This window comes from Odontomachus brunneus, unplaced genomic scaffold (assembly GCF_010583005.1).
Source record: "Odontomachus brunneus isolate Ranch 3 - 2012 unplaced genomic scaffold, Obru_v1 Obru_scaffold_017, whole genome shotgun sequence".
NCBI lineage: Eukaryota > Metazoa > Arthropoda > Insecta > Hymenoptera > Formicidae > Odontomachus > Odontomachus brunneus.
The window spans coordinates 638,104-650,708 of record NW_022639467.1 but is presented as its reverse complement, the minus strand read 5'-3'; the positions used below and the strand labels follow the sequence as shown (position 1 = coordinate 650,708).

The following is a 12,605-nucleotide window of genomic DNA, read 5'->3' as shown; positions in this document are numbered from 1 at the left end:
GATTGGAACTTGACCAATTGGAACAAAGCAAGCCAAGGCTGAAGCTTATTGATTTGTTAAAATCTAATCTTTAATTGTTAATTGTCAATCGCCAATCGCTAGTGTGATTTGGCCTTAAAGGCCTTAAGGTCAAATCACACTAACGATTGGCGATAGATGATTGACGATTGAAGATTGGAACTTGACCAATTGGAACAAAGCAAGCCAAGGCTGAAGCTTATTGATTTGTTAAAATCTAATCTTTAATTGTTAATTGTCAATCGCCAATCGCTAGTGTGATTTGGCCTTAAAGGCCTTAAGGTCAAATCACACTAACGATTGGCGATAGATGATTGACGATTGAAGATTGGAACTTGACCAATTGGAACAAAGTAAGCCAAGGCTGAAGCTTGTTGATTCGTTAAAATCTAATCTTTAACTGTCAATCGTCAATCGCCAATCGCTAGTATGATTTGCCTTTAAGTCTTTAAAGTCTGGCCTTTAAAGTCAAAATCTAGTCACAAAGAGTGTTTACGTGTAGCAATCGAATTTTTAATCGGATTAATCATAGTGATGTAAATTGTCTAGAAAGTTCTCTAGGTTAATCGGATTACCAATCCGATGGATACTATGGATTTGCCACGTAACACTCAAATTGACGATTGAAGATTAGATTTTGACGAATCAACGAGCTTCAACCTTGGCTTGTTTGTTTCAATTGGTCAAATCTTCAATCGTCAATTATCAATCGCCAATCGCTAGTGTGATTTGGTCTTTACGGTTACTATTACGAAAAGTGTGTGTGGCCAATTTTAAGTATGGCAGAAATTGAGCTTCCGTCGTTGCGCACAAGGGACTATACCTACGTTGCTAACGCCATCTTCGCTTTAGCACACGATCAACGACGCGCGGATCATAAGCACCGTGGTTGTATGCGTATATGGTGTATGGTGTCAACCTGATCAAATCATAGAAGTGTCCGGCGAACGTGAGATCTCGTGGAACATGATACAGAAACAGGAGAGGTGATCTTGCTTTGCGTTTTGTGACGTAAGTAAATAGGTTTTCGCATGTGTATGAAATGCTATTCCGCAAACATGATTAATCTCCTTCGGCGTTCCTCTCTGAACTTTGATGACCAAGCGTCTCTGTTGCTGGTTGTCTGATAATCCATCGTCGTATCACTCGCGTCGGAAAATTTCACGGGAATTCGCCAATGATACAACCTAATCGATTGTTGATTGCGTCAGACGATTAGTTACTAAGTACAGTTTAAGGCGAGTCTTATAACAATAGATCACTACCATTTTGTTTACGAACTCCTCCGCGTGCTTCGTTCCAAAAACATTGAACCTATTTTAGCTAAATCATTTCGAGCATATTATCAGAAAAATCATACGGTACGTCTTTTCGCGTAACCAAGCGATTTTATGCACTTACTGTTAATTTCCCTTTTTTTTGTGTGTGCGAATTGCATGACTGTTGTGCGACATGTTTTAAGATATGGTCGCTGGACGCGTGAGCATCAATGACGCTATACAGGGTGTCCCGAATCAACTATACTTTTTATATTATTATAGTGTGACCTGTAAATTTTGAATGTTTCTGGAGTTTTTCCTTATCGAAAATGTGTTTGACATCATATTTTTCGTACATATTGTAAATCTTCAACATTAAATCCATTAACCTTAATGATTCATAACCTTAAATTAGTTTTGCTACAAGGTAAGATTTATTTGAGATGTGAAAAATAATTAAAAAATATTGGAATAAGAATAAACTTATTCGAAGATTTGTCACAATAAAGCGTTAAAAATTAAAATAGCTCTGTTTAACATTTTATAAAAAATAAATTAATGTTTTTTAGGTTAGGAAATTAAATTTGTATGATACAATGTATTAATAGTTATCTTTAAAACACATTTTTTTGCAAAAATTACTTCTAATAAGAGTGATATTAACTTTATATATTTGTATTACAAATATATAGTGATTTTTACATACTGTATTTAAAAATATTTAATTAACTGAATTAGTCAAGACTTAAAATCTAAAAATTTATCTATATTTAAAAATTTATCTAAAAAGTATATATCAGTTAAATATAAGAATTACAAATTGCTTTTTAAATGTTTCCTTTGTTTATATGCAACTATTAAGTTTATTCTATGTAATAATATCATAATACTTTCATAATTATATATTTTTCTCATCTTTAGTTGTAACAAATTCAGCAATGGCCAGTAACCATTCAAGAGGCATACCTCGCATACAGGTCTTTAGACCGACGTACGAAGAGTTCAAAGACTTTTCGAGATATGTTGAATATATGGAAAGCCAAGGAGCTCATAAGGCTGGTTTAGCAAAAGTAATACCACCTTCTGAATGGGTTCCGAGAAAAGAAGGCTATGAATTAGATAATCTAAATCTCACAATCCCAGCGCCAATCTGCCAAGTTGTCACTGGCAAACAAGGCCTTTATCAACAAATTAACATTCAAAAGAAACCAATGACTGTCAAAGAGTATTGTAAATTAGCTAATTCTGATCGTTATCGTACACCACGACACTTTGATTATGAAGATTTAGAAAGAAAATATTGGAAGAATATAACATACATTTCACCGATATATGGTGCAGATGTATCTGGTTCTTTGACTGATCCAGATGTAAAGGAATGGAATATCAATCATCTTGGGACTATTTTAGATTATGTTAACAAAGATTACGGTATATCAATTGATGGTGTCAATACAGCTTATTTGTATTTTGGAATGTGGAAGACTACATTTGCATGGCATACAGAAGATATGGATCTTTATTCTATAAATTATTTACATTTTGGCGCACCAAAAACATGGTATGCTATACCACCAGAACATGGACGTAGATTAGAAAGATTAGCCAGTGGTTTTTTCCCCTCGAGTTATCAAAGCTGCCAAGCCTTTCTGCGTCATAAGATGTCTCTCATATCTCCTCAAATATTGAGACAATATTCGATTCCGTGTAACAAAGTAAGTTGATTAAAAATTCTTAAAAATTTATATAATTAAATTTATATTACAAATTATTTTTAACTGTTTCATGTACTTTCATTTTCATAGATAACACAAGAGGCTGGGGAAATAATGATTACATTTCCATATGGATATCATGCTGGTTTTAATCATGGATTTAATTGTGCCGAGTCTACTAATTTTGCAGCACCTAGATGGGTCGAATATGGAAAAAGAGCTACACAATGCACTTGCAGCAAAGACATGGTCAAAATATCTATGGATACTTTTGTTAAGCGTTTCCAACCAGATAGGTAACCACTTGATTTAGAAATTGATGAATAGCTTTGTAATTATTTGTAAAACTCAACATATTTGTCTTATATTACTGATGTTATAATTATGAATTCTGGTATTAAAGGTACGAATTATGGTTGCGTGGTGAAGATATTGGACCTCATCCTGAGGATCCCAGACAAACAGCTGCACCAATGCCATCGCAAATGGATCTACTATGTAGTAATAGTAGCAATGGTCAATTACCACAAAGCTATTTGAGTGCAGCACTTAAAAATAAGAGACATATGATTCATAAGCAAAAGAGTATTAGAGTCAATAGTCCTAATGTTGATATGGAAGAACTTGAAAGCTATGCAGATATTCCTCCGGATGTTAAAAAAGTCTTACAAGATCTTGAAATGGAAGAAATTGAAGAACCACCTGATGAACAACAAATGGAAGTTTTAGAAGATATTTGGTTGAAAGCAGGAGAAATGGGTACAATTTTATTTTTACTCTTGTATTTTCTTCCTTACGCGAATAGTAGTTTGCATTAAAATATTTTTACTAATTAAACATTCTCGTTTTTAGATGTTGATGAAGCAACTGTTTATGACGATGGTTACAATCGTAAGAAGAGTAAGAAAAGAAAGAGAAAACAAAGCGTGCCAGATAAGGAGAAGCGTGAATCAAAATCTAAGAAACGAGCTAACAAAGTTAATACACAGAATACGAGCGAAATTAAATTTGAGATAAAAACTGAAGTTGATGACATGACTGGTTCCTTTGAAGATATGTCCCAAGAAAATATCGATGAAATTCCAGTGCTTCAAGGAAGTTATAACGACAGCATTATTATAGAAAAAGATGATCCTTTGAAGATAGAAGAATTTACCGACTTTTCAGAAAGTAATGATAAACATGTCAAGAAGAAAAAGAAGCATTCAAAGCATAACGAGCAGAAAAAAATTAAACCGAGACACGTGTCCAAAAGTAAACGCAAACAAGATAGCGCATCAACTTTTGGTCATGCTTCAACTTTCAATATTCCGGAGACCGACTGTAAAAATGTAACACTACCAGAGATCTGTATTCCAAGATGTTCTATAAAGGATATCTCTAATAATCAAGGAAAAGTCAACATGTTACCTGGAAATATCATTTCTGTTGGTAATGAGGTTAGCATGATAAACGTCAAAGATAAAACTGTCGTAAATATCACTAATAGTGGTCAAATGATAAACCTGACGCACGGCGATGACAAAAATATGGAGAAGTTGATGAACAATACCGTTGAGAACAGAATAGCCACTAGTACAACAATGAACATCAAAAATATTCCTATTCGACCTGTAAGCAGAAATGCAACAAATATAATACATAATGTATGTACTGTTGCACACAAAGGTACAAACTCTGATTGTCCGAGTGAAAGTGTAAAACCTACTGTGCATAATATAAATACATCTACGAGTACAAATTATAAAAATGTATTAAAAGCACCTAAGTTAAGAGTATTAAAAACGGCTTACGATGCATCACGGGTTACACCCCAAGTACAAGTTGATAATTCTGTTACCAACCAGAAAGATATATACTCAACTATTGATGTACCAAAGGTGTGGACCACGCAGGAAACGAAAACTGTACCGAGTATGTCGTTTTTAACGAACCCAATTTATAGTAAAGGTCCTTCAATTTTGCAAAATGAAAGTATGTCACGGTGCGACGTTATAAAATCTGTGAATTTTAAATCACCGTTAGGAAATTATCAATTACCAGCTGGCACTGTTATTAACAAGATTAATGCAGGACATTCCGTTTTCAATAATTGCTTGGCAAGGTTTGATAGGCCAACATTTAACCATCTCGCTGAGATAAGGCCCAAAAAACCAAATTCTTCGAGTAGCTGCAAGGCACTTATTAATTGGGGAAGTAACTCATTGAATACCAATGAACAAGCAAACATTGTTAGAATAGCTCCTATATCTGCAGTGAGTAAACCAGAAAATATATGTATTTCTTCTCCAGTATCAAGCTTAATTCTGCCAGCAAATGTATCGACTGTGCAAACGCATCCTATGAACAAGATTTACAGTCCCACTCAGATAACATCTGTAAATTCTAAAAAAACATATATGCTAAGTAGTGCGAACTTCTCAACTCCTCCGAACTTGCATACGAAAGCCACTATCGTGTCAAAAGGATATAAAAATCAATCATGTCAAAAGTCGCAAAGGGGAGGGCGTAAGAGACCATCAGCAAAGAGTATAAACAAGATGAATAATAATACATCTTCAAACATGTCTCAAAAGAATATTGCGAGTACTTCGGTTGGTATACAAGTAAACAAGCCAATCGATGTATTGGTTGATCCGCCTTATATAAATATTTCCTTGGAAGCAGTTAGAGATGATATTGCACAACATGCGACACATTTAAATAATGAGTCCTCATCAGATGTCAACTCGGTTGTAGCTAATCTTGCCCAGTGTAATCAGAATGAGTGTTCAAGTATACCTGACAATAAGACACAATTACCAAATTTAGAAAAACAAATGGACAATATTAATCCATATTTATCAATACCTAATCAGAAATCAAAAAAAGTAACCACCGTAAGGAGAAAATCTAAGGAAAAATCGAAAAAAATTACGATGGAAAAGAAGAAATTACCAACTACTACAACAAGTGAAATTACAAAGGAGCAATCCGCGTTGATACAAGAGGCCAATGTACTACAATCCTGCAATGTTCAAACGACGTTGGTGATACCAGGACATATTTCCGACATGATTTATCCAAACGTCCCAAATAGTGATCTGTTGAGGGCGTTCAATGATTACTGGAGCGCTCAAATATCTCATTGCGCAGTATGCGCTACTTTTGCTTCGTGTAGTAACGGGAGTAGTAGAGTAATGCCACCTGATTGGAAATATTGTAAATCAACTACTTTACCCGAAAGTACACCAATATGGGTAAGAAAGTTTTTATAAAAAACATTGATTAATTTGAATATACTCAATAAATTACAAAAATACAACATTAATATATATATATTACATAGGTGTCAGCCAATCTTTTCGCAGCCAACTCCAAGGAACAAGCTGTGGAACCAGAAAATGAGAAACTTTTACGATGTAGAGAATGTCAAGTAACTGTCCATGCATCTTGTTACGGTATAACCGTATTACCCACGGATATTCACAATTGGGCTTGTGACAAATGTAAAGCTGGTAGAAATGATGTGGTATGTTTATTTCTTTTTCTTCTCATTTTTTTAAATCTATCAAAATTTATGTATCTAATTTTGATTACTTCGTGACAGATGTGTTGTTTATGTCCAATGTATGGCGGTGCTATGAAACGAACCAGCGATAGCAGGTGGGCGCACATCCTTTGTACACTTATGGTACCGGGTGCTACTTTCAAAGATGCTATCAACAAAGACCCCATCAATGTATTGACGATCATGGCAGATACATGCCACAAAAAATGTTGCTTTTGTGAACGACAAGGTGGAGCTTGTCTGACTTGTAATCAGTGTACTAACATGTTTCATCCATCATGCGGACTTGTCGCGGGTGCAACATTCACTATTCCAGCATACAACACGCAGGAACTTCAAGTATGATATAGTTTATTTATAAGATACAACCCTTACAATTCAAGAAACCGCTCTAATGGTCTGGCGGAGGTGTTATATTTTTTGCTAGTCTACTCTATCTTTAGCATGTACGAAAAAGTTCTAGTTCGAAGACTAAAAAAGTCGTCCAAGAAACCGCCCGGATTATAAGAGTTAAAATTCCACAGTCTTAAAACATAACATTATATGAACGTGCAAATACGTATACACATACAAACGTTAATATTTGTAACGTATGTATCATCCAGGTAACATGTAACGGACACGGCAATGGTAAAGAAAAAATTCCAATACTTCTGGAAGAAACTGTATGGGCAAAACATCGTAATTTCCGATATTATAAAGCTAAAGTGAAATCTATCCAGGTCAAAACATTCTATATGGTTACGTTTAGCGACAATAGCTTTAGTGATGATCTGTATCCATCAGATGTAACTGTGAGTGTTTTTATACAATTTACTTTATCAATTAATTCAATGAATCTTTATTGTTTGAAAATGAAATTCATATATAGATATATTGTATTTGGCGCATATGCTTTATATAATTTCTGAAATGTAATTAGAATTATGACCCTGGAAACACACCTCCGCTCGGAGCTCCAGTGACCGTAAATTGGACAGATGGCCAAACGTATGATGCTATCTTCGAAGGTACAAATCACCGACTAATGTTTACAGTAAGTACTTATTATATAAAAAGAAAAATGTAATTTGATATCATGCATTCCTCATAGACAATACGTACGCATGTATATTTATAATATTATTTTTTTAGGTAACTTTTGAAGATAACTCCGAGCTCACTTTAACACGCAACGAGATATACAGTTTGCAAGAAGATATGCCAAAAAGAGTGCGTTCTCGATTGGTGAGTTCAATCTAAAAGTAATGTTACAATGTAACATTAATTAAAGTGGCTTATTTTGTTTACTTTATGAATTAATCTTTCGTTAGTTTTTTACGTTATTCTTACATTTATTTCTCTGTTTTTCCGTTGATTTATTAAAGTCTATTGCAACTGAAATGAAGCACCGGGATCATCTTTATGGCACGGAGGATGAAACAGAGACACAATGAAAAGTGAAACAATCGAAAACTTACGAATAACCAGAAATAATCGGATGTAAATAATAATAAAACTACAGAAAACTACAAAGCATAAAGTTATTGTAAATATTATGTACACTATAAAATTCAAGAAATATATTTAGTATTCGCGATTAGTCCTTCTTGAGTATATTCAGCACCGAGAACTGATCAGACTATGTTTTTCTTACATTTGATAATTTTTATTTTAGTTAATTGATATTTTGAACGATGAAGAAATGATCACTGTCTGTTTTATTTAAATTATTAATTTGCAGTATTTTGTTCGCATAATAATTTGTGTAATGTATTCCATATATTGTCATACCATTTTATCAGTGTGATAGGTATCATAATTGTATGTATACATGTATAATAGTAAGTTATATTGATAAAACTTCACAAAAATCTTTTGATTTCAATAAATGCTAATATCAATGTTACTTAATAGTTAAACTTTGCTATTAAAATGTTCCATATTTGGTGAAATGTTTATTGTCTTATATCTATTGAATTATATAAACCAGAAAAGAACGATTAATATTACAGCAATTTACAGGAACATAGCAATGCGCAAGTAACATATTTTTTAAATATATGAGAAATACTTATGTATGTTGGTTTCCGTAGTAAATTATATTACGTAATTTTGACAATTAAGCAATCATGTGCATATAGAATTTTATTCCGTTTTAAGAATATATGTAAATAAATGTAATATCGTAATTTGTGTGTTACAAATATTTGTGTTCATCAAGATAAGATATTTAAATATTATTCAGATACATACGATTGAACCTACTGATAAAAAGATTTTAAATATATCGAAATATTATTAAAGAAGGTTCAATAGTTGCTTACAAATGACTCGAGATATTATGCAATTAATTGAATTTCGATAAGCAGCTTACCATTTTCACTAATATAATTTTGTATAAAATCAAAATATAAATATGCAATCCCTATTCATATATACGCATGTCTAATTGATTAGAAAATATTTGAACATTGACAAACAAGATAAAGCTAGTTATTTATGATTATTATTACGTAAAGTGTAAAGTAAAGGGAAACGGTAAACTGCAAAGAGATTATAAAAATAGTTATACATTATCTACAATATTTTCTCGAGTTATTTTAATCTTCATTATTTACAATGATGTAAATACGATATAGATACGACATATGCAATTTTATATTAACGTGTATATGTATATATATACAATGTATACATATATACATTATAACAAAAAATATATGTATGCGTGTATATTACATACATATATCCAATATATGTATGTATATTACATACATACATCCAATATATGTATGTATATTATATACATATATCCAATATATGTATATATACATATATTAAGTTCATCGAAAAATTCGTCCGTTTTTTCCTACATGAATTTAAATGCGCTAATAAAACAAAAAAGATGAACGAATATTTTGATTAACTTAATATAAAAATATATTAGTTTACAATATATAATTTATAACTGAAATAGGCATACAACTTGGAAAATCGTATATGCACTTGAGTCTTTCATTAATTTTATTTCTAGTCGCTATTTTTAATCTGTTTTAATACTTAAAGCTATACAGAGAGAAAAATAGAAAGAAAGAGCATGCTAGCTACAAATACAGTATTACTTTTTTTTCACAGTAATTGCAGTAATCGCGATATTAGTTTTGCATATAGTATCTATGTTTATAGTATTTGCATAAGAAAAAAATTATGAACACAACCAAGAATATTCTAAGTAAATATATACAAGTTAACAAGACTGCGATGTGATTATTATCACTATTATTATTAAATAGACATAAATATAATTCTGTAGGCAATGCTTGTTATATTAAACACATATATAGTAAATTTAATTACGAAAACAGTAAATACTTGTATCATCGCACATGAATCCTGATTAAGTTCAATGTAACTTATAAATATCCGTAGTATTGTAAAGCAAATTTTTCGTTTCTGTTACAGTAATTGCTTAAAAGCTTTTACTGAACATAAATTTTACTGTAAACTCTAAAGAGGAGATCATATATTAGAAATAAAGAAATTGTAAAACAAATAACCACTCGTTCACAAATTAATTTTCACTAATTTATATAAAATATATTACTTATTGCTCAAAGTATAGTACAAAATATACCATTGTTCATCGTTACTTATGTCTATAGTTTAATTACTTTAGAAGGTCAATCGTAGTTTCAGATAAAAATACATTCGTAATAGCGACAAATGAAAAGTAACGGAAGACAGTGGTATGTGATGGTAATATTTATTTCAAATAATAAAATATAGCATTTCTGAAAATATATTTAAACACAAAACTAAACGGCAAGTAAAATTCCTACCGAAGTTATTAGTATAATTTTTTATGTATTGTGTAGCAAAAATAACATCAACAGTTCTTTGGCCACTGAGTAATCCTCTTTAGTGTTTTATAAATATTATACAATTAGAATCGACGTCTACATATAAAAATAATGTCCAGATATATAGTACAATGTACGCATACAAAGTAAATTTTGTGTAAATCTCGAGTCACAATTAATAGTGTGTGTTTATCATCTGCCATCAAACAGTGTCTTTAAATGATAAACTGGTGATAATTACTAAGTGAGCTTTTTATCAATGAGTTTCTTGGGTTGTCGGATGAACTCGTGCTAGTGGGGGTGCCTCCGTTGTCGTCTAATGACAATCTATGGATTTTAATTGTCTAATGTAACAATACTTGACAAAAAATGTACCGAATATAATTAGCATTTAAAAATGAAGATATAACTAACCAATGAGAGGAACTGGTCACAATATTAACACGCTAAATTCTAATTCTAACGCTGAACGAATCTTTATATAACAATATGTATGCAAAACATATATCACATGATACAAAGCGAAAGCTGTACAAACATATTGTTTTGTGTCCAATTTACTTATAATCTTAATACGAGTTATTGTTGTAAATTATGTAATAATGAGTCATAACAGAGTAATAATGGGTCAATTACAGAGTAAACTAACAATTCGATTCATCATTTTATGCACATTGATATCATTCTTTTGACATTTAACGTACAAGATATTTCAGATGCACTTTTATTTTTATAACATGTTTTTCGGTTTTTCGTTCAATATTTTTATATCGTAGCGAGCCGGATTCGCTACGTGTCGTTGCGTACAGTGCAAAATAACTTTCCGGAAATAATAGCTGCGTTTTGCATTTCGTTTACAAGTTGCGCCATGACATATATCTACATTTTGCTGCAGCGCTAGCCGATCGAAAGCGTAGATCGATATAATCATTACCTAGCAAACACCAAATAATAGTTGTATAACTGTTAATTATAATTTTCCACTTAACAATATAACTTATATAACACACGCATTATAACAGTATATAACAGTTATATTTTTGAGTGAGAAATTATAACTAACAATTATAACTAACAAAAATTATAATTAAGTTATATAATTGTTATTTATATAATATAATATAATATAATTATATAATATATTATATTGTTACTTATATTATATTATATAATTGTGCTTGATGGATAATCACTCCATTTATGATGTTATAGCGATTTGAAACAAAAATTGATTGAATTTAAACGTTTGCTTTATTATTTGACTGAGTTTATGACCACTCAATACTGATTCCATTTGCCTTATAGGTCATATACTTTAGATTTAGCACTCTTTAATTATAATTTCTCCCAGTTACTATAAAATTCCTAATAGTAAAAATTTCGCTATCCTGAAGATTTGCTAAGATACAAGTTTACAAAAGATAGAAGAAATTCCACGAGATCAAAAATTGAATCGAGAAAGCAATATGTGTATTATATCTGTACATTATTAACTAAAGATGCATTTGAATATATCAATTATCTTTTATTTTTTGTAAAACAGTACTATAAAGTTTTCAAAAACATTATATCCAGATTGCACAAAACGTTCTGAGATTATCGCGTATGAAGACGTCTTAGGACACTTGTCAAAGCATCCTGAATGTTTTTGAGACTTGTGTTATCTAGATAATATAATTGTATGTTACTAGTAAATTTATTATTAAAATGTATTATCAAAATACACATATAAATAATATCATAAGTTTTCTTCAATTAAAAGCAATTATCAGCAAAACTTCAAATTTCACATCTTATAGTAGATATAATTGGGGATTTAAATAGTTGAGTTAACAATAGAATTACGTCATCTTTGGAATTATATAAAGATTTGTATATGTGTATCAAAATTGTAAAAGTAACATATATAATATGAAATAAAGAAAATTAAACTATATATATGTCTATTCAATAATTTTTTGTATTTTCTGATCATTTTCTGATCATATTAAATATAACTTCAAAGAAAAACCAGTGTAAAAATAAGACGTGTAATAATCACTTTTTGAAAGCAAAATCGGCAATCTCTAATATTTCTGCTTTGTTTCCCAGGAAGTTCTGCAAAATATAAGATTAGCTATATTCTCTTGGAGAAAGGATCATATTCATATTACGTATTGTACAAATAATATAATTTTATTTAACAAAACATTTACATTTTTATAGATAATTTTGTATATAT

At 31.0% G+C, this 12,605-nt stretch overlaps 1 protein-coding gene across 2 annotated transcripts; it reads left to right on the top strand.

The window, feature by feature from the left end:
* Positions 1–862: 862 nt before the first annotated feature.
* On the top strand, positions 863–11,727 carry LOC116841582 (lysine-specific demethylase 4C-like). 2 transcript variants are annotated; one of them, XM_032809673.1, is made up of 11 exons: positions 863–1,029; positions 2,199–2,992; positions 3,083–3,288; positions 3,396–3,751; positions 3,845–6,231; positions 6,321–6,503; positions 6,582–6,881; positions 7,148–7,336; positions 7,465–7,578; positions 7,677–7,769; positions 7,910–11,727. In XM_032809673.1, exons 2-11 carry the CDS (start codon positions 2,216–2,218, stop codon positions 7,976–7,978), a joined length of 4,674 nt encoding a protein of 1,557 aa, XP_032665564.1. In that variant the 5' UTR covers positions 863–1,029; positions 2,199–2,215; the 3' UTR covers positions 7,979–11,727. The 2 variants fall into 2 exon arrangements, with proteins under 2 accessions (XP_032665564.1, XP_032665563.1); XM_032809672.1 differs by lacking the exon at positions 863–1,029 and adding an exon at positions 1,041–1,704.
* The last annotated feature ends 878 nt before the right edge of the window (positions 11,728–12,605 follow it).